The 21,324-nt window shown below is 43.4% G+C and overlaps 2 protein-coding genes and 1 non-coding gene across 3 annotated transcripts; all 3 read right to left on the bottom strand.

Moving 5' to 3' along the window:
* Window positions 1-360: 360 nt before the first annotated feature.
* On the bottom strand, window positions 361-3,550 carry LOC120031103 (ragulator complex protein LAMTOR2). The gene is made up of 4 exons (XM_038976681.1): window positions 3,356-3,550; window positions 3,025-3,187; window positions 2,664-2,753; window positions 361-857 (listed from the first exon to the last, which is right to left on the bottom strand). Exons 1-4 carry the CDS (start codon window positions 3,421-3,423, stop codon window positions 801-803), a joined length of 378 nt encoding a protein of 125 aa, XP_038832609.1. The 5' UTR covers window positions 3,424-3,550; the 3' UTR covers window positions 361-800.
* Window positions 3,551-4,160: 610 nt separating this feature from the next.
* Window positions 4,161-11,878, bottom strand: LOC120031002 (ubiquilin-4-like). Its single transcript, XM_038976516.1, has 11 exons — window positions 11,522-11,878; window positions 10,357-10,508; window positions 10,107-10,258; window positions 9,711-9,973; window positions 9,236-9,394; window positions 8,942-9,167; window positions 8,635-8,774; window positions 8,438-8,521; window positions 8,173-8,288; window positions 6,254-6,434; window positions 4,161-6,023 (listed from the first exon to the last, which is right to left on the bottom strand). The coding sequence occupies exons 1-11, from the start codon at window positions 11,666-11,668 to the stop codon at window positions 5,865-5,867; spliced, it is 1,779 nt and encodes a 592-aa protein (XP_038832444.1). The 5' UTR covers window positions 11,669-11,878; the 3' UTR covers window positions 4,161-5,864.
* Window positions 7,025-7,099, bottom strand: trnaa-ugc. Its single transcript has one exon. It is a non-coding gene; the product is annotated as a tRNA-Ala (tRNA).
* Window positions 11,879-21,324: the final 9,446 nt, after the last annotated feature.

Raw genomic sequence — 21,324 nt, 5'->3', positions numbered from 1 at the left:
CTGAGGTGTATTCACTATGAACCAAACGAAAGCAAACGAAACAGGGAGGGACCTACCTGCCAAATAGAACCTAATTGTTGCAAAACTGTTTCCATTGCAAAACATTTTGCTACAGTATGCAACTAATGAATAAACCAACCCCTGGTTCTGTTCATTTCAAACCAGGAACACAAAGCAACAGTAAAAGGGACCTAGAAACAGTGTTGATAATGGTCTGAATTGTCAAACAGAAATATATATATCAGTAAGAACAATACTGTCAAACAATTGACAAGGTGATGCAATCTTAGGTCTGTTCAGCAAACCTGTAACGCAAAAAAACAACTTAGTACCCCTGGAACTAAAAATCGAACGTATAAATCAAACACATAAAACCATTTATTTCAGATCCTTGAAGATAAAAACATTTGTGATTTTTCCATTGAAAAAAAACAATAGTATATGGATAGCCTGTTACAAAGGGATATCATACATTTTATTGCATGGCAGCAACAGACAAATGTAAGATTCTGACTAGGGTAAACAGTGAATGCCTTAAAGTTAATGTGTCAGCATGTTCAGCAGTCCTCTTGAATCTCAAAGACTTACATAGCCAGCCTTACACAATGTATGAGCTTGACTTTTGAACTGCATGCCACAAAAGGACAAATTACTAAAAACTCAAGCATTAAGTTAGAGCATATTGAGTATAAATATAGTAATCAGAAGATAAATACTCAGTTCATTCATACACAGATTGCAGTGGTTCATGAAGACCAGGTGAAGACAAAATTGAAGACAACGCTCCAGCCAGACTTCCCCTATGATGCAGCAACTTGGGTTAAAGGTTCCTCCAGGTAAAGTACCAGTGCTTCAGCCTAAAAATACCACACATACAGGAGAAATATGCTTAGTATGGTATGCAGACATGATCTGTGCTCATGGCTCTTTAAATGACATACAGTTGAAGTCGGAAGTTTACATACACCATAGCCAAATACATTTAAACTCAGTTTTTCACAATTCCTGACATTTAATCAGAGTAAAAATTCCCTGTCTTAGGTCAGTTAGGATCACCACTTTATTTTAAGAATGTGAAATGTCAGAATAATAGTGGAGAGAATTATTTATTTCAGCTTTTATTTTGTTCATCACATTCCCAGTGGGTCAGAAGTTCACATGCTACCAAATACTAATTGAGTGTATTGCCTTTAAATTGTTTAACTTGGGTCAAATGTTTTGGATAGTCTTCCGCAAGCTTCCCACAATAAGTTGGGTGAATTTTGTCCCATTCCTCCAGACAGAGCTGGTGTAACTGAGTCAGGTTTCTAGGCTTCCTTGCTCACACATGCTCGCTCAGTTCTGCCCACATATTTTTTTATATAGGATTAAGTTCAGGGCTTTGTGATGGCCACTCCAAAACCTTGACTTTATTGTCCTTAAGCCATTTTGCCACAACTTTGGAAGTATGCTTGGGGTCATTGTCCATTTGGGAAGACCCATTTGCGACCAAGCTTTATCTCAAGACATCAGTCAGGAAGTTGTCGCTTCAATATATCCACATAATTTTCCTTCCTCATGATGCCATCTATTTTGTGAAGTGCACCAGTCCCTAATGCAGCAAAGCACCCCCACAACATGATGCTGCCACTTCCGTGCTTCACGGTTGGGATTGTGTTCTTTGGCTTACAAGCCTCCCCCTTTTTCCTCCAAACATAATGGTCATTATGGCCAAACAGTTCTATTTTTGTTTTTATTTTTGAGGACATTTCTCCAAAAAGTACGATCTTGTCCCCATGTGCAGTTGCAAACCGTAGTCTGGCTTTTTTATGGCGGTTTTGGAGCAGTGGCTTCTTCCTTGCTGTGCGGCCTTTCAGGTTATGTCGATATAGGACTCGTTTTAGTGTGGATATAGATACTTTTGTACCCGTTTCCTCCAGCATCTTCACACGGTCCTTTGCTGTTGTTCTGGGATTGATTTGCACTTTTCGCACCAAAGTACGTTCATCTCTAGGACTCCTTCCTCAGCGGTATGACGGCTGCGTGGTCCCATGGTGTTTATACTTGTGTATTATTGTTTGTACAGATGAACGTGGTATCTTCAGGCATTTGCAAATTGCTCCCAAGGATGAACCAGACTTGGAGGTCTACAGTTTTTTTTCTGAGGTCTTGGCTGATTTATTTTGATTTTCCCATGCTGCCAAGCAAAGAAGCACTGAGTTTGAAGGTAGGCCTTGAAATATATCCACAGGTACACCTCCAATTGACTCAAATTATGTCAATTAGCCTATCAGAAGCTTACTAATGCCATGACATAATTTTCTTGGAATTATCCAAGCTGTTTAAAGGCACAGTCAACTTAGTGTATGTAAACTTCTGACCCACTGGAATGGTGATACAGTGAATTATAAGTGAAATAATCTGTCTGTAAACAATTGTTGGAAAAATTACTTGTGTCATGCACAAAGTAAATGTCCTAACTGACTTGCCAAAACTATAGTTTGTTAAAAGAAATTAGTGGAGTGATTGAAAAACAAGTTATGACGCCAACCTAAGTATGTAAACTTCCGACTTCAACTGTACATACTTGTTCTCTTCAGGAATAAGTCATTAGTGTTTTGTAATTTCAAATACAACACAATTCACATACCAATGTCATTCACACTCAAAGTATTCTTCCTCACCTTGGCTTTAAGCATTCCAAAGCCCACAGTCTCTTTGGCATACATGCACAGCAGTAGGTTAGCTACCCGTGTAATGGCCACCCTGCCTTCCTGCAAAGAGAAGACCAGAAAGGAATAGATAAAAATGCATGCACATTGAATTTCAATTGACCTTTGATGGTGATACTACCTCCCAAGCTGCCAACTAGCCTAGGTCATCATTTTCGACCACTATTTAACTAACGTTATAGGGCATACAACAGATTTTCTCTGGAGCCTCTGACTGTGATAGTCAATGGATAATCAAAGCAAGGTAGAATTATGGAACAAAAATAAATTTGGTTCATGCATAGTAACTAGACCATATAGTTCAAACTCTAACCATGCAATCCATCAGAATGAATTTGAGTTTATCTTCGTTGAAAGCTTGATGCCCATTCTTGTCATAGGCCGACCATATGTTGCTTGCGATGGCAGCGGTCACTCGAGCGTCAGTGTCCCCATAGCCAGAGTAAGCCAAAAGAGACCCTTCATTGTTTAACAATCTGCGGGGAGAACATGTAAATACGTTAGCCAAGGAGAGTGTTAGGTAAGACTTACCTACATGTAGGTAGCTGTCGTTAAAAGTCATCTTAAAAAAAAAATATTAGCCAATTTAGCTAGATAGCAGAAAAGAACGCTATATTCACGTGCCTCTGCCACTCAATACTTACAGTGTGCTTTGTACTCCGCTTGTATTTGCCTGGCTGAGAACTTGCGTCAATGCTTTTGGCCGCAACATGGTTGGCGTGAGCAATACTTCGCAGCAACTCGATTAATTTAGGCGAAATTATTATGAAATGTATATTATCATCCAGTTCAGTGACTTCTTCAATAACAACACAATCCAGTCAGCTGACCCCTTCAACTTCCTGATACAAATCGTAATGCATTATGGGAATGGCACTGGGTGCGTTCCAGACGATTGAAACCGGTCACTGGAATAATATATTCAATTGCACCAATTCAGCTCAGATCTGCCCCAATTATAGAATTGATATCCTTTTCATGTTGCTCCTGAGATGTTAAACACTTGTCCAAGTAAGGGTACTGGGGGAGAATCTGTATTAGAAGAACAGAGTTAGCTACAGTATCCTGACTGGGGCTAATTGCAGTTATTGAATAAAGGCACAATATGGTATATCAAGGGCACAAAATGGCATATATCCCCATCATATTTTCAGACATGAGATTCCAATCAGTTAAACAAAAAATAATAGCTACCCCGAGTAACCTCTTTGCGGTGAGGCTGGATGAGTCTAACAATTGCATTGCTTCCAACTTCACAGCCCAAGCATAATTGATGAGATTGAACTAGCCCCAGTCATTTGTTTATAACTTACACAGCTTTCCTTTAGCCACCATTTTAGACCAGGATCTTCAAAGTTATATGAAATGATCATAAATTGATGATCTAAGAAATCCATGCTTTTATACATTTTGTCATCATGGAGGAAAATAAACAAATCCAAACTCCTCTCTGGTGAATGTTAAAACAGCTTAATGCTTAATTGCCATTAAGATATTTCAATGTTTATTACAGTTCACAATTTATATTTTCAAGCTTGGTCCTTTAATGATTTACCAAATATGCATGGTCACCACTATAACTTTCCCACCTCTCAGACTACACACAACAATTCCCATACAAGTTGACAAATCATCCATATCAAGTTCATATAATTTCATAACATACACAATGTAGACTTGTGTTAATCACACCTGGTCCTAGGGGGTTGCAGTCAGTGTGAACAGACTAAGTCTACAACATTAACTACTCATCAAGATAATGAATAGCTGAATCACATGTGTTTGCGCTGGGCTTGCACTCAATTCCAATTTTACTTTGCCAAAAGGGTTGGCATAAGCTCGGGCTAAATGGAGTTTCCACCACATTTCTCACTGCAGTCCAGTGCTTTTAAATCTGAGGTGGGGTAAACAAGTGTGCATTTTGAGGATTGAGAATCTGAATTCAACATAGGGTGCATCCCTCCAGGATCAGGAGTGAAGACTACTGGTGTAGACCATGCTTCTGAACTAAATGAATCACCACCACACACTTGATCATGTTTCTTGAAAGGTATTATTAGAATAGATAACAGAGTGACTCCAAGAAAAAGGCAGAGCTGAACAGATTTTCATTAACTGTAGGTATTGCAACTAATATGTATGGGTTTAAGAAAAACTATTCTCTATGCTATTAGTACACTTTGTCATTATAGATTTCACAAATTATTTTTGAATATATTGCTGAACCCAATACATACATTTTTATCAGGCACTAAACCGCTGCTTGTATGAAAATACACAAAATGGTTAACGTAAAAGGTGCCTGCATTTTTATCATTGCTCAGATTAAAACATTGAGGTCTTATCACAACCCATAATCAGAGCCTAAACTGTTGAATAATTTACACTCAATTCATTGACTCAATGTAGCATTGACTGCAGAGCTCACCAGCTACCTTGCTTGACCTTCCAATCTGAAAATCATCCCTTCCAAAAAAGCTGAAAGTGTAGCAAACAGCTGAACCAGGAGCACTATAGTGCTCAAACAGAGAATCCAACAGCCTGTATCAGTTTTGAAGGATGTCAAGAAATTCTTAAAGCAGAAGGTAAATTGAAGGTGAGTGGTAAAGAAAAGAGAAGGTAACTTCTACAGCTCCTGTAATAAATACTAGTCAATCAGGCATGATAGTGTGAAATTAAGTAAAAACAAGCAGGTTCTCATGACAATGAAAGAATGAGGGATTCCTCTGACCTATGATTTCAACACTCATATTCCTCCAAATTTCAACTCGTTACCGGCTAAACACAATCCATTAAGATGGGTTAAGCCGGCAACCTCATGCATGTCCAGCAAATGGGCACAGTCATTTCAGAAATAATCTCCCATAGTCAGAGGAAGTAGTCATGTTAGTGGTGGCGTCATTTTGCAGCGATGTCATCATTCCACAGGGTTGATATGAGATCTCTCCAATAGAAACTTGAATCTGAACACCCACTTCCTGCCCCCATATCTTTCCTACGATTCACAGATCAGCCAAAGAGATGAATAGTAATTGGAATTCAATTGAGTCTGAGGGGCTTGTCAGACTGTGATGGACTGTGTTCATTTGTAATCTCCCACTCCAGGCCCCCCCCTAACCCTTCTCTCCCGGTAATCTCAGGGGGCTAAGGGAGTTAGGAGGGCTGGGAGCCCAGCAGTCTCTCAATGGCAGCGTTGATGTCTCCCCCCGTGGCGATGAGGGCCTGCAGGTTGGCCTCGCGGTTGATGAAGCCCATGGCGCTGAGCTGGTCCAGCTGCTGCTGAAACCGCACCTCTGGGGTTACGGTCTGGGTCTGCAAAGGGGAGCATAACCAAAGTCAATTTTTATATGAGCCTACGTGGAAAATGTTGCTGGGGTCCTATTTGAGTGACTGTTAGGATACAAGTCTCAGTGTCAGTATTAATTGGTTTTAGGTCAATGAGGCCAGTAGAAACACAAAGCTAATGCTAACCCACTGGATAATAGCAAAGTATAGTTACCAAGTAGAAAGTCAGAAATTATGTTTGCAGCTCAATGACATACCGATGAGCCGCCTCCTCCTCCAGCAAACATCTGTAACATCTGCTGCATGAGCTGCTGCTGTTGTTGGGATGGGTTAGTGGCAGCGGTGGGATTTGAGCCCTGTGTTGGGGGAGGAAGGTTTTCTGGGGCCACACTGCCTCCTGTGGTTGGAGGAATCACTGGTATCCCACCAGGAGCCAAACTAGGAGAAGAACCATAGTTTAAGTGGCATCATCAATAAAATCAAATGTACACTGCTCAAAAAAATAAAGGGAACACTTAAACAACACAATGTAACTCCAAGTCAATCACACTTCTGTGAAATCAAACTGTCCACTTAGGAAGCAACACTGATTGACAATAAATGTCACATGCTGTTGTGCAAATGGAATAGACAAAAGGTGGAAATTATAGGCAATTAGCAAGACACCCCCAATAAAGGAGTGATTCTGCAGGTGGTGACCACAGACCACTTCTCAGTTCCTATGCTTCCTGGCTGATGTTTTGGTCACTTTTGAATGCTGGCGGTGCTCTCACTCTAGTGGTAGCATGAGACGGAGTCTACAACCCACACAAGTGGCTCAGGTAGTGCAGCTCATCCAGGATGGCACATCAATGCGAGCTGTGGCAAGAAGGTTTGCTGTGTCTGTCAGCGTAGTGTCCAGAGCATGGAGGCGCTACCAGGAGACAGGCCAGTACATCAGGAGACATTTACATTTACATTTAAGTCATTTAGCAGACGCTCTTATCCAGAGCGACTTACAAGTACATACATTCATACTTTTTTTGTACTGGCCCCCGTGGGAATCGAACCCACAACCCTGGCGTTGCAAGCGCCATGCTCTACCAACTGAGCCACACGGGGCCCTGTGGAGCCGTGTGGAGGCCACACATGTGCATGTGTCTGCTCAAACGGTCAGAAACAGACTCCATGAGGGTGGTATGAGGGCCCGACGTCCACAGGTGGGGGTTGTGCTTACAGCCCAACACCGTGCAGGACGTTTGGCATTTGCCAGAGAACACCAAGATTGGCAAATTCGCCACTGGCGCCCTGTGCTCTTCACAGATGAAAGCAGGTTCACACTGAGCACATGTGACAGACGTGACAGAGTCTGGAGACGACGTGGAGAACGTTCTGCTGCCTGCAACATCCTCCAGCATGACCGGTTTGGCGGTGGGTCAGTCATGGTGTGGGGTGGCATTTCTTTGTGGGGCCGCACAGCCCTCCATGTGCTCGCCAGAGGTAGCCTGACTGCCATTAGGTACCGAGATGAGATCCTCAGAGCCCTTGTGAGACCATATGCTGACACATGCACATTTGTGGCCTGCTGGAGGTCATTTTGCAGGGCTCTGGCAGTGCTCCTCCTGCTCAAAGGCGGAGGTAGCGGTCCTGCTGCTGGGTTGTTGCCCTCCTACGGCCTCCTCCACGTCTCCTGATGTACTGGCCTGTCTCCTGGTAGCGCCTCCATGCTCTGGACACTACGCTGACAGACACAGCAAACCTTCTTGCCACAGCTCGCATTGATGTGCCATCCTGGATGAGCTGCACTACCTGAGCCACTTGTGTGGGTTGTAGACTCTGTCTCATGCTACCACTAGAGTGAGAGCACCGCCAGCATTCAAAAGTGACCAAAACATCAGCCAGGAAGCATAGGAACTGAGAAGTGGTCTGTGGTCACCACCTGCAGAATCACTCCTTTATTGGGGGTGTCTTGCTAATTGCCTATAATTTCCACCTTTTGTCTATTCCATTTGCACAACAGCATGTGACATTTATTGTCAATCAGTGTTGCTTCCTAAGTGGACAGTTTGATTTCACAGAAGTGTGATTGACTTGGAGTTACATTGTGTTGTTTAAGTGTTCCCTTTATTTTTTTGAGCAGTGTATAAAGCACGAGTATGTCCAGTAAGCATCTACTGGATAATAGATGGTACAGTACCTGGGCATTAGGCCGGGGGCTTCCGTCTGTAGGGTCTGCAGGCCCTGCTGGATCTGCATGAGAGCCTGCATGGCCCGGGGGTTAGTCATCACAGACAGTGACTCAGGATTCTGCATCTGTAAAATAACCATTTAGTTGGTCAACCCAAATGATGTTCCATTTAGTCAGTCAGAAACTCAGCACCTTCCATAACACTCTGTCGTCTTTTTTGTTGTTGTTGTCAGTATATGGAACTAAAGTGTATAACTGGAGACAGAAATCTGACCTGTTGGAGAAAGACTGGCATCTGATGTCTCAACTGTTCCTGTAACTGGGGGTTTCCGGCAAAGAGGGGGTTGTTCAGCATTGCCTGAGGGAATTAGTAAAGGATTAAGCAATGACTCAACTCTCCACACAAAATAGCCTAGAATATTCATCAGGACTTCTGAATCCTACTGCAGAGAGGGATAAAGTTGTGCAGACCTGCGAGGCGAGGTCAGGGTTCTGCGCCAGCGACTGCATCATACTGCGCATGTAGGGCGCAGACAGCATGTTCTGCATCAGCTGGGGGTTCTCAGAGATCTGCTGCATCAGACTCTGCATGCCAGGGCTACCGAACACACCTGGACAGATTATAGGGTGTGGAGTGAGAGAAACAGACCACGGATTAGCTAAGCCGCAAAACAAGGGTTATACTCAAGGGTGGTATGTTAATACAGGTGTAAAGGGAAATATAGTTTTGCAGATTGACTAAAAGGTGAAAGTGCTTCTTCTGATGTAGTGGTGTTACCGTTGCCCAGCCCAGAGGCGTTGATGCCCAGGGGGTTGGAGGCACTGGGTGCAGTCCCGCCAGCGGAGGAGGTTGTTGTCGTGGAGGCGCCAGTCCCCCTGATCTCTGAGGGGGTCGTTCCTGGGGGTCCCCAGGGGTTTGGTAAGGGCTCCCTGTTCTCTGTTCTGGAGGGCTGCACGCCAGAGTCCAAGTTGCCCCCCAAAGCAGAGAAGGGATTGTTTCCAAACTATGGATGGAAAAAAGATTCAAGACAATTGTATGTCTACATATGGTATTTGCAGGAATAATAGCTACCTGCTCTCTAGCGGCACTGAACATAGGCTCCTGGATGTCTGTGTACATCCTCCGGAGGGCGTTGTAGCCCCCAGGGATGCTCTCCAGGTTGCTAAGCGCCCGGTCCTGGTTACGCATCATCTCTTGCATCATGGCTGGGTTCCTTGCCAACTCCATGGTCTGAAGAGAGGAAGGGAGTTAACATTATGCATCTGTGCATGATCCACCTCACATCCATTCCTCCCACCGTTCTGCGAGTGAGGCGGTCTAGTTTAAGGGTTTGGGCCTATGTAAATTTGCACTGTTACATAGACCCTTTTTACATTTAAACTACATTGCAAGCTAACTACATAAACAAGCAAAATGGTTTGAGTAATATGCTCTTCAAGCGTAGGTTCTTTAGAGGGATTCAAATAAAGCCAAGACACACTATGACTCCCCAAAACCAAGTCTATGACACCTCGAGCAAAGGACCCATCTGAGCTCCAGACCTAACCTGTCTCATAAGTTCAGGGTTGTTGAGCATGTGGGAGATCTCAGGGTTGCGCTCCATCAGCTGCTGCATCTGAGGGTTTGTCACAATCATCTGCCTCATCAGGTCTGGGTTGGACATCATGTTCTGCACCAGAGGGTTGTCCATGATCTGAGACAGCATCTCCGGGTTGGACATCAGCTGTCTCTGCATCTGCTGCTGCATCTCCATGAAGTTGGCCGAGCCCATGCCCATGCCTGACAGGCTAGATAGGTCACCAAACCCACCTATGCAGACACAAGGGGGCGGTGGATTACTGGAAGGATATAGGTTAATGCCTAGTTGTGTGGATGTTGAGTAGTTGTATGGCAATATGGCCATCTTTCTGTGAGATGGTTTGGTGGGGACTGGGTCACTAACTCAGTAAGTTGGGTGGCTGTGTAGAGGCTGGGGTAGGCCCAGTGCCTGGTGTTGTGCTGTCATTGGGCGCTGCACTGGGGTTGACGCTGCTGTTGGCCTGGGGGGTCCCAGAGCTGGATGCTGAGGACTGGGATGTGCCACCAACTGTAGCCCTGGAGAAAAAGCATGGTCATTATCAACCTAAATGTTCCCATTATCTCACACACACAAAATAGTGTCACTAGAATAGTGGGCAAGAAAATATTCTTACTTGGGAGCAGTCTTGATGACAAGGTGAACAGTGAGTCCATCCTTGATGCCGTGTTGGTTCAGTGTGTCTCCATCCTTTAAGATTTTGCCAGCAAAAATCAACACCAGCTGGTCCTGCTTGGCATTAAACCTTTTGGATATCTCCTCTTTAAACTGTATGCAAGAGACAGAATGAAGTGGCCGGTGAAGACAAATGGGAATAAAGAGGATAGGTACACACCCAAATCATTCAGTGTTGGTAAAAAAAGTTGTCTTGGCCTAGCTAGCTAACTATGTGAATCTGCTAGCTGTCCTTTTAGTTTTATAAAGAACAATGAGGTCAAATGTTAATGGTTTAGGAAATCACCAAATACAGCATTACCCATGTCGCCAGCCGTGAACTTAACAATCAGTTTCCCGAGGGAGGGTATCATTTGTGGGACGTTCCAATAGGAATCTGTTCCAAAAACTTCGTAAATAACAAGGTTGCCAACAAACAACGCATACAAAGTTGTATAGCGGCAGAATAAGACACCGGGTAGGGAGCGGGCTATTTCATTCAAATTTTCACTCACCACGTTTATTCCGAAAAATGTCTGTCCTCACTTTGGTAGCCTATGGACAAACATTAAGAATAAGCTACGTGGTGAGGTGATGCATGCCTATTCGGCAGCTAGGTGAATTGATCCTGCCACTTTGTATGCGTTGTTTGTTGGCAACCTTGTACTTTACGAAGTTTTTGGAACAGATTCCTGTTGGAACGTTACACAAATTATACCCACCCGTTTCCCGATTGGCTTTTGCAATGGCCGGGTCCTCCGTTGGCTAGCCGGTTATCAGCTAGCCTGATCGCAGCTAAAGTTAGCTAGCTAGATGAGCCTGACAGAGACGTAGCTGGCTAGCTTACTCACAAGCTAACGTTAGCTAGTTGCGTAGTTAGCTAGCTCATGCTTACTATACATGTCTTTACACAGTGCCGATTGTGCAAAACACGAGTCAATCTACTATTAGGAACCGATTTTCAAGGAAATGGACAAGTTGAAAATAAATATTACTAGTCAGGAACATTAGATAATTCTTCCCAATTAACATCGTAAACCAGCTAGGTAATAGTTGGCTAACTTCGATTTATGCTTGTTAGCCACAGCATGACTTGCATAACTGACTGTGTAAATAAATGCGAATACCTGTGCGACAGAAGAATCCTCCGAGATCGCTATCTCCTCTTTATCTTTCGGAGTTTTTACCGTGACCACGATCATGGTCCCGTCTGAGGCAGCATTTTCAACAACGTTGGAATCCACAGTGGGATCTGTGCCGCTGTTCTCCGCCATATTTACTACTCTTCGAATTCACTACATCCAGAGAGGAAGAGGCGAAGCGAGAGGTTTTACTCAGCCCAAAATCTGTCCACGAAAATAATATTTGTTTGTATGGTCATTAAGTGTCGAATTTGGTCAACAAAAACGTCTATATTTTATTTGCTATGTGAGGATTATTTGATCAAATAGAAGTTTCGTAATGGTGTACCAGACGTGGCATTTCGCCAAAACAACGACTTTATATCGGAGTTGTGCCTGTTGTCATAGAGGTAGATAGAGGACTCATCATATAACACGTTCAAGTATGGCCATTGCCATTGAGGGCTTCTACCGTTAAAGTGGTCAACTAGGTGGGGATTCCTATGAGTTGGGAGTTTTCAACCGATGAAGAAGAAGATAATTTACTACTTTAAAATGGAGTTAGCCTCAAATGCGCTGCCAATGCTGTTACAGACGCTATAATAGCACATACACAAAGATGAGTTCTCTATCTATCTCTATGGCCTATTGTTGACACTTGTATCGGCCCTCTCATTGGCTAGAATGGCGCCACGTGCTCTCGCATCGCCCGCCTTCCATCTTTGAGGACATGTATTTCCATTGTTATAGCGGTCACTTTACTATCTTGTCAATATAATAAACAATCTTTGCTACATCACAAAACTAGCTAACAAAATTCTCAAGCTGAGATGAAAGCAGTATTACCTTAGGTTTTTGCAACGTTGAAGTCTAGTGGTGTGGGGGTGTCATTGCATTTGGCCAAAATGTATGTGTGCTACTCAATTATGTATATAAACCAAGATCTAAATCACTGTCAAATCTAAAATTGTAATGCTGAGAAAAAAAGTGGGCAAATACTTTATATATTAAATATTATATTTAAAGGGGCAATCTGCATTTGCTACGTACATTTTTGGAACCCTAAATTGATTCTTGAAGAATATAATTTATGCCTTAGTTCAACTGTCACACCCTATCAAACCCAAAATATAAGATTGTTTTACTCCAATGTTTGTAAACAATGTAAATGTAAACAAACACTGCATCCTAAAAACTTGGTTAAAAATAAAATGTTAATATCATGGATGGTCAGTCCTTGCACCATTATGTTTATGAATGTGAGAGTGGTTACATTTCTCCAGGCCCATCCCTCAACTTTTTACCATACCATAACAGAGTTGGGGCGTATACCTTGTTATTGTTTTAACTGCAGATTGTCCCTTTAAAGTATTGTAGTTTTTTGTGCGGTAATGAGCATAAAATCCCACATGCATTCATTTAATTCTTTAATGACATGAAAATTAAGGTTTGAAGGTGAATAACAGCCTATTATGCCTAATAACTCAATCAAAGCACTGTACGACCCTAATGCGACCCTAATTTTTCCTAAAGTAATATCATATAAAAAATTATTAATGAAAGCTGTGACGGAAACAGGAAGTTTCGGTAGGCTTCAATTTTATAAATGCCAACAGATAATTTGTTCATTGGACATGGTGGGATCTTTTTGTGTCGTTAAAATATGCGAGAAATGGCGGTGCATGGAAAACGCCTTTATGCGTAAAAATTGATTTGATATAATAATTGTCATATAAAAGTACATTTGGATGTGGCGTGCGTGTGTCCTGAGTTAAAAAGTTTGGGATCCCCTGGTGTAGATGATCATTGTAGGCCCACCAGGGGTGTCAAACTCATTCCATGAAGGGCAGAGTGTCTGCAGGTATTAGTTGTTTTTCTTTCAATAAAGACCTAGACAACCAGGTGAGGGGAGTTTCATACTAACTACTAACCTTAATTAGTCAATCAAGTACATGGGTGGAGCGAAAGTCGGGCGACAATCTGCCCTCGGCGGAATGAGTTTGACACGTGATCTAAACTGCTGTGAAATACATTTTCCATAACCAAAAATATAGAATTGTCAGCTGTTTGAAGCTGGTGTAGCCTACAAAACCGAAAGTAAAAGACACAAAAACGAACCATAAAACCGGGAGCCATAGCCCACATAAAACAGTTCTACCGTTTCTTAGTATGAAAAGAATGCACTCACTACTGTAAATCGCTCTGATAAGAGCGTATGCTAAATGACTAACATGTAAAACATCTTAGACTTACTTTCAATGAGAATGACAGTAACAAGTTAACTATTGCAGCTTTAAGCGAAAAAGTACATTTTGTGTACACTACATCCTCACGCATGGACTTTTATCCGCAACAAGTCTGTTTGGTGGGAAAATCATTTTTCTTTATGCGGATTTTAGAATATTCGCATGACAGTCTGTATCCAATTGGCTGGAAACCTACCGATGTGGAAAATGTGCATCTTTTTCTTTATGTGGATTTGAGAATGTCCATATGAAAATTTGTCGCCAATTGGCTGGAAATAAAGCTAATGACATTCTTAACAAGGCTCGTCTCACATTTGCGACTGCAGATCAAGGCTGAGAATGTACCATTTGATTTAACAAAAAAAAGGTGTGATTAACCTTTCTCAAAGACATAGGAAAAACACTAGGTAAACACTATAAGACCAGCCTATCCTTTATCAGTATGCTATAATTTAGTTGGCAATCTGCAGAGGTCAGACCACCAGCACTTGTGTGAAACTACTTAGGCCGGAGCTGTATGTGATTATCCCAGTCTTTAGCCAGGTGAAACATTCTATTTCAGTCTTGGTATAGGAAAGCCATCTAGAAAAGTAAGGCTATATAGAAAATCAGGAGTATGATTTTTGGATTTGCATTATACACTGCTCAAAAAAATAAAGGGAACACTTAAACAACACAATGTAACTCCAAGTCAATCACACTTCTGTGAAATCAAACTGTCCACTTAGGAAGCAACACTGATTGACAATAAATTTCACATGCTGTTGTGCAAATGGAATAGACAAAAGGTGGAAATTATAGGCAATTAGCAAGACACCCCCAATAAAGGAGTGGTTCTGCAGGTGGTGACCACAGACCACTTCTCAGTTCCTATGCTTCCTGGCTGATGTTTTGGTCACTTTTGAATGCTGGCGGTGCTTTCACTCTAGTGGTAGCATGAGACGGAGTCTACAACCCACACAAGTGGCTCAGGTAGTGCAGCTTATCCAGGATGGCACATCAATGCGAGCTGTGGCAAGAAGGTTTGCTGTGTCTGTCAGCGTAGTGTCCAGAGCATGGAGGCGCTACCAGGAGACAGGCCAGTACATCAGGAGACGTGGAGGAGGCCGTAGGAGGGCAACAACCCAGCAGCAGGACCACTACCTCCGCCTTTGTGCAAGGAGGAGCACTGCCAGAGCCCTGCAAAATGACCTCCAGCAGGCCACAAATGTGCATGTGTCTGCTCAAACGGTCAGAAACAGACTCCATGAGGGTGGTATGAGGGCCCGAATCCACAGGTGGGTGTTGTGCTTACAGCCCAACACCGTGCAGGACTTTTGGCATTTGCCAGAGAACACCAAGATTGGCAAATTCGCCACTGGCGCCCTGTGCTCTTCACAGATGAAAGCAGGTTCACACTGAGCACATGTGACAGACGTGACAGAGTCTGGAGACGCCGTGGAGAACGTTCTGCTGCCTGCAACATCCTCCAGCATGACCGGTTTGGCGGTGGGTCAGTCATGGTGTGGGGTGGCATTTTTTTGTGGGGCCGCACAGCCCTCCATGTGCTCGCCAGAGGTAGCCTGACTGCCATTAGGTACCGAGATGAGATCCTCAGAGCCCTTGTGAGACCATATGCTGACACATGCACATTTGTGGCCTGCTGGAGGTCATTTTGCAGGGCTCTGGCAGTGCTCCTCCTTGCACAAAGGCGGAGGTAGTGGTCCTGCTGCTGGGTTGTTGCCCTCCTACGGCCTCCTCCACGTCTCCTGATGTACTGGCCTGTCTCCTGGTAACGCCTCCATGCTCTGGACACTACGCTGACAGACACAGCAAACCTTCTTGCCACAGCTCGCATTGATGTGCCATCCTGGATGAGCTGCACTACCTGAGCCACTTGTGTGGGTTGTAGACTCCGTCTCATGCTACCACTAGAGTGAAAGCACCGCCAGCATTCAAAAGTGACCAAAACATCAGCCAGGAAGCATAGGAACTGAGAAGTGGTCTGTGGTCACCACCTGCAGAACCACTCCTTTATTGGGGGTGTCTTGCTAATTGCCTATAATTTCCACCTTTTGTCTATTCCATTTGCACAACAGCATGTGAAATTTATTGTCAATCAGTGTTGCTTCCTAAGTGAACAGTTTGATTACACAGAAGTGTGATTGACTTGGAGTTACATTGTGTTGTTTAAGTGTTCCCTTAATTTTTTTGAGCAGTGTATTATTCATCTTTTTTGGCAGGTTGTTGCATGTTTTCCTCCTTTAACGTGACCATGAGGACCACTGAGAAAGGTCTGTTGTGCCACCTCTACAGTACATGTTACTGCTTTTTGTGTAAGTATGGCTACAGGTATTTAAAATAAGTCCCCATTAATTCCACTACAGATATTATAGAGGTTTACATTGTCCACTCTAAATTGAACCTAACATTTCTTCCTTTAAACCTAATGGGGGAAAAGAAAGTTTTTGAAAAGTGAGCAAAATGCTGTGAGTCAATTCATATATATATGTATGTATGTATGTATGTATGTATGTATGTATGTATGTATGTATGTGTGTGTGTGTATATACAGTTGAAGTCGGAAGTTTACATACACTTAGGTTGTAGTCATTGAAAATCGTTTTTCAACCACTCCACAAATGTCTTGTTTAACAAACTATAGTTTTGGAAAGTCGGTTCGGACATCTACTTTGTGCATGACACAAGTACTTTTTCCAAAAATTGTTTACAGACAGATTATTTAATTTATAATTCACTGTATCACAATTCCAGTGGGTCAGAAGTTTACATACACTATCTTGACTGTGACTTTAAACAGCTTGGAAAATTCCTGAAAATTATGTCATGGCTTTAGAAGCTTCTGATAGGCTAATTGACATAATTTTAGTCAATTGGAGGTGTACCTGTGGAGGTATTTCAAGGCCTACCTTCAAACTCAGTGCCTCCTTGCTTGACATCATGGGAAAATCAAAAGAAATCAGCCAAGACCTCAGAAAAAAATTGTAGACCTCCACAAGTCTGGTTCATCCTTGGGAGCAATTTCCAAACGTCTGAAGGTACCACGTTCATCTGTACACCATGGAACCACACAGCCGTCATACCGCTGAGGAAGGAGACGCGTTCTGTCTCCTAGAGTGGAACGTACTTTGGTGCGAAAAGTGCAAATCAATCCCAGAACAACCGCAAGGGACCTTGTGAAGATGCTGGAGGAAACCGGTACAGAAGTATCGGATTGTAGATTTGATTTTGGATTGGAGATGCTTAATGTGAGTCTGGAAGGAAAGTTTAGTCTAACCAGACATCTAGGTATTTGTCATTGTCCAGAAATTCTAAGTCAGAACCGTCTAGAGTAGTGATGCTGGACGGGCGGGCAGGTGCAGGCAGCGATCGGTTGAAGAGCATGCATTTAGTTTTACTTGCATTTAAGAGCAGTTGGAGACCACGGAAGGAGAGTTGTATGGCATTGAAGCTCGTCTGGAGGTTAGTTAACACAGTGTCCAAAGAAGGGCCAGAAGTATACAGAATGGTGTCGTCTGCGTAGAGGTGGATCAGAGAATCACCAAGCAGCAAGAGCGACATCATTGATGTATACAGAGAAAAGAGTTGGTCCGAGAATCGAACCCTGTGGCATCCCCAAAGAGACTGCCAGAGGTCTGGACAACAGGCCCTCCAATTTTACACACTGAACTCTGTCTGAGAAGTAGTTGGTGAACCAGGCGAGGCAGTCGTTTGAGAAACCAAGGCTGTTGAGTCTGCCGATAAGAATGTGGTGATTGACAGAGTCGAAAGCCTTGGCCAGGTCAATGGATACGGCTGCACAGTATTGTCTTTTATCGATGGCGGTTATGATGTCGTTTAGGACCTTGAGCGTGGCTGAGGTGCACCCATGACCAGCTCGAAAACCAGATTGCATAGCGGAGAAGGTACGGTGGGATTCGAAATGATCGGTGATCTGTTTGTTAACTTGGCTTTCGAAGACCTTAGAAAGGCAGGGTAGATTAGATATAGGTCTGTAACAGTTTTGGTCTAGAGTGGGGATGACCGCGGCAGCTTTCCAATCTTTGGGGATCTCAGACGATACGAAAGAGAGGTTGAACAGGCTAGTAATGGGGGTTGCAACAATTACGGCAGATCATTTTAGAAAGAGAGGGTCCAGGTTGTCTAGCCCAGCTGATTTGTAGGGGTCCAGATTTTGCAACTCTTTCAGAACATCAGCTATCTGGATTTGGGTGAAGCAGAAATGGGGGAGGTTTGGGCAAGTTGCTGTGGGCTGTTGACCGGGGTAGGAGTAGCCAGGTGGAAAGCATGGCCAGCCGTAGAAAAAATGCTTATTGAAATTCTCAATTATTGTGGATTTGTCGGTGGTGATAGTGTTTCCTAGCCTCAGTGTAGTGGGCAGCTGGAAGGAGGTGCTCTTATTCTCCATGGACTTTAGTGTCCCAGAACTTTTTGGAGTTTGTGCTACAGGATGAAAATTTTTGTTTGAAAAAGCTAGCCTTTGCTTTCCTAACTGCCTGTGTATATTGGTTCCTAACTTCCCTGAAAAGTTGCATATCGCGGGGGTTATTCGTGGCGTACTGCATTTGCATCAAGATGTTTTTGTGCTGGTCAAGGGCAGTCAGGTCTGGAGTGAACCAAGGGCTATATCTGTTCCTGGCTCTACATTTTTTGAATGGGGCATGCTTATTTAAGATGATGAGGAAAGCACTTTTTAAAGAATAACCAGGCATCCTCTACTGACGGAATGAGGTCAATATCCTTCCAGGATACCCCGGCCAGGTCGTTTAGAAAGGCCTGTGTTTTAGGGAGCGTTTGACAGTGATGAGGGGTGGTCGTTTGACCGCAGACCCATTACGGACGCAGGCAACGAGGCAGTGATCGCTGAGATCCTGGTTGAAGACAGCAGAGGTGTATTTAGAGGGGAGGTTGGTCAGGATGATATCTATGAGGGTGCCCGTGTTTACAGATTTGGGGTTGTACCTGGTAGGTTCATTGATAATTTGTGTGAGATTGAGGGAATCTAGCTTAGATTGTAGGACGGCCGGGGTGTTAAGCATGTCCCAGTTTAGGTCACCTAACAGTACGAAATCTGAAGATAGATGGGGGGCAATCAATTCACATATGGTGTCCAGGGCACAGCTGGGGGCAGAAGGTGGTCAATAATAAGCGGCAACGGTGAGAGACTTGTTTCTGGAAAGATGGATTTTTAGAAGTAGAAGCTCAAATTGTTTTGGCACAGACCTGGATAGTATGACAGAACTTTGCAGGCTGTCTCTGCAGTAGATTGCAACTCCACCCCCTTTGGCAGTTCTATCTTGTCGTAAAATGTTATAGTTAGGGATGAAAAATTCAGGATTTTTGGTGGTCTTCCTAAGCCAGGATTCAGACACGGCTAGAACATCCGGGTTGGCAGAGTGCTAAAGCAGTGAGTAAAACAAATTTAGGGAGGAGGCTTCTAATGTTAACATGCATGAAACCAAGGCTTTTACGGTTACAGAAATCAACAAATGAGAGTGCCTGGGGAATGGGAGTGGAGCTAGGCGCTGCAGGGCCTGGATTAACCTCTACGTCAACAGAGTAGGAGTAGGATAAGGGTACGGCTAAAGGCTATAAGCACTGGTCGTCTAGTGCGTTCAGAACAGAGAGTAAAATTAACAGGTTTCTGGGTGTGGAAGAATAGATTCAAGGCATAATGTGCAGACAAGGGTATGGTAGGATGTGAATACAGTGGACGTAAACCTAGGCATTGCGTGACGATGAAAGGTTTTGTCTCTCGAGACATCATTTAGACCAGGTGAGGTCACTGCATGTGTGGGAGGTGAAACAAAAGGGCTAGCTAAGGCATATTGAGCAGGGCTGGAGTCTCTACATTGAAATAAGACAATAATCACTAACCAAAACAGCAGTGAACAAGACATATTGACATTAGGGAGAGGCTTTCGTAGCCGAGTGATCATAGGGACCAGTGGGAGGTTAGGCGAGCTGGAGACACGGCAATCCAGACAGCTAACGGGCCGGGGCTAGCAGGCTAGTAGAAGGGCCTTAAGGGGGGAATGTTGAGGAGCTGGTTGGAAAAATTATAAAGATATATGGGTGAAGTCTGACCTGCCAACTATGGCTGAGGCAAGTGGAAAGAGGATATTTGTACAGAAATCCAGCTTTAAGCTGGGCATTACTCTCTTGGAAACAGACAGCAAGGGTTCTTCAGTTTGTCAGGAAATGACAGGAATTCATTGTATGTTTATTATTCATTGAGGGAAGGGTTAACCTCTCAGTTCCTCTAAACTGAGGAGGTACTGTTGGGAACTAGCTGAGACTGGTTGAGCCCTCCCTATCAGCTACTTCCCTGTAATGAAACCAAACTGTGCATCAAGCAGACTGGTCTGCCACTGATCACATATGACCTATAGAGGTGTCCATCTCAATTGCCAGGAACGGATGAGCTCACTTTCTCTAAAATATGCATTTGTTGTTGAATGATATGTTTTGAGTGAATTTGAAATGGGTGTGTAGTTGTTTCATGGTCTCAAAAATAAATGATGTAATCAAATGTAATTACAAAATAGTAAATAAATAGATTATATTGAACAGTTCATACTGCAAATTGAAGTTCAACAGTTATAAAATCTATGCAAACATTTGTCATGGTTTACATTCTCTCGTGAGTCAGCGGGATGGATATGCTCATTTTAGACCATTCCATTGGTCCTTAAGTGAAATCTCCACCCACCCGGGGCACCGGGACATGCAAAACCAACTCCACCACTGACAGACGCATGTGTAACTCCTGGATAGTAGTTTATTTTACAGTACTGTTTAAGCTGGTTTACTGGGACATTATATGGTATGGGTACTTTCTGCTGCTAACTAAAAATAATTAAACACTATTTGTAAATACCTGTAGCCTGCTTGGTACAAAGTGGGTGGAGCACTTTCTAATGCAAAATGGCTGCCCAGTTGGGTGCTATACATTGTATGTGGATGATGTGAGTTTCCCCCACATATCTAAGTAAACAATCGGTAGCCTAAATTCTTTACCGTAAAGTGCTGCAGAAATTTGAGCTGTACTGAATTGATAAGTTAATTGAGCAACATGGTCATACAATTGCTGTTTCAAGTCATTTCCCAGAAGAGGGGGTTTTATGATGTGCACTTCCTGCTCAGGCATAGCAGAGGCTCTACACCCACTCATCACCACACTTTATGACATGCCATATCATCTTTCAATGAGGCAAGAGATTACCGCAATGAAGGAAAGCAAAGCAACAAAATAATGGGTAGATTAACTTTAATGTTGTCTACATGGGATGGAACCTGTTTGCCACTATGACCCAATAAACACAGTAGCAGTGACAGTAAGAGAGCCCTTATTTATAGCAGATTCAGCCTTCCTTTTGTTTTAGAGTTGTGTAACCAAGAGTGGCCAGCATGTCAGTGACTGTGACCAAAGGCAAAGGGGTGACTGTATTTACCGTGAACTCTAAAGAAGGAAGCAGTTGGCCCCTGCTGTGTCAAATACTTGGGACCCTGTGCTACAGCCCAGCAAGCTCTGTGTCCCAGGGACAGAGGAGGCTCCAAGCC

This window comes from Salvelinus namaycush, chromosome 37, assembly GCF_016432855.1.
Source record: "Salvelinus namaycush isolate Seneca chromosome 37, SaNama_1.0, whole genome shotgun sequence".
NCBI classification, from domain to species: domain Eukaryota; kingdom Metazoa; phylum Chordata; class Actinopteri; order Salmoniformes; family Salmonidae; genus Salvelinus; species Salvelinus namaycush.
Note: the sequence above shows the minus strand (reverse complement) of the source record. Positions and strands in the feature narration are given on the sequence as shown.

Bases quoted from the DNA above. Each gene is read 5' to 3' on its own strand.
- LOC120031103 (XM_038976681.1), bottom strand. From the start codon at position 3,423: ATGTTGCGGCCAAAAGCATTGACGCAAGTTCTCAGCCAGGCAAATACA. The intron at 3,188-3,355 runs GTAAGTATTGAG...TTCTCCCCGCAG, and splicing joins AGCGGAGTACAAAGCACACT to ATTGTTAAACAATGAAGGGT. The intron at 2,754-3,024 runs GTTAGAGTTTGA...TTCTCTTTGCAG, and splicing joins TCATTCTGATGGATTGCATG to GAAGGCAGGGTGGCCATTAC.
- LOC120031002 (XM_038976516.1), bottom strand. From the start codon at position 11,668: ATGGCGGAGAACAGCGGCACAGATCCCACTGTGGATTCCAACGTTGTT. The intron at 6,435-8,172 runs GTACTGTACCAT...TTCTTCTCCTAG, and splicing joins GCCCCCGGCCTAATGCCCAG to TTTGGCTCCTGGTGGGATAC. The intron at 6,024-6,253 runs GTATGTCATTGA...TCCCCTTTGCAG, and splicing joins GAGGAGGAGGCGGCTCATCG to ACCCAGACCGTAACCCCAGA.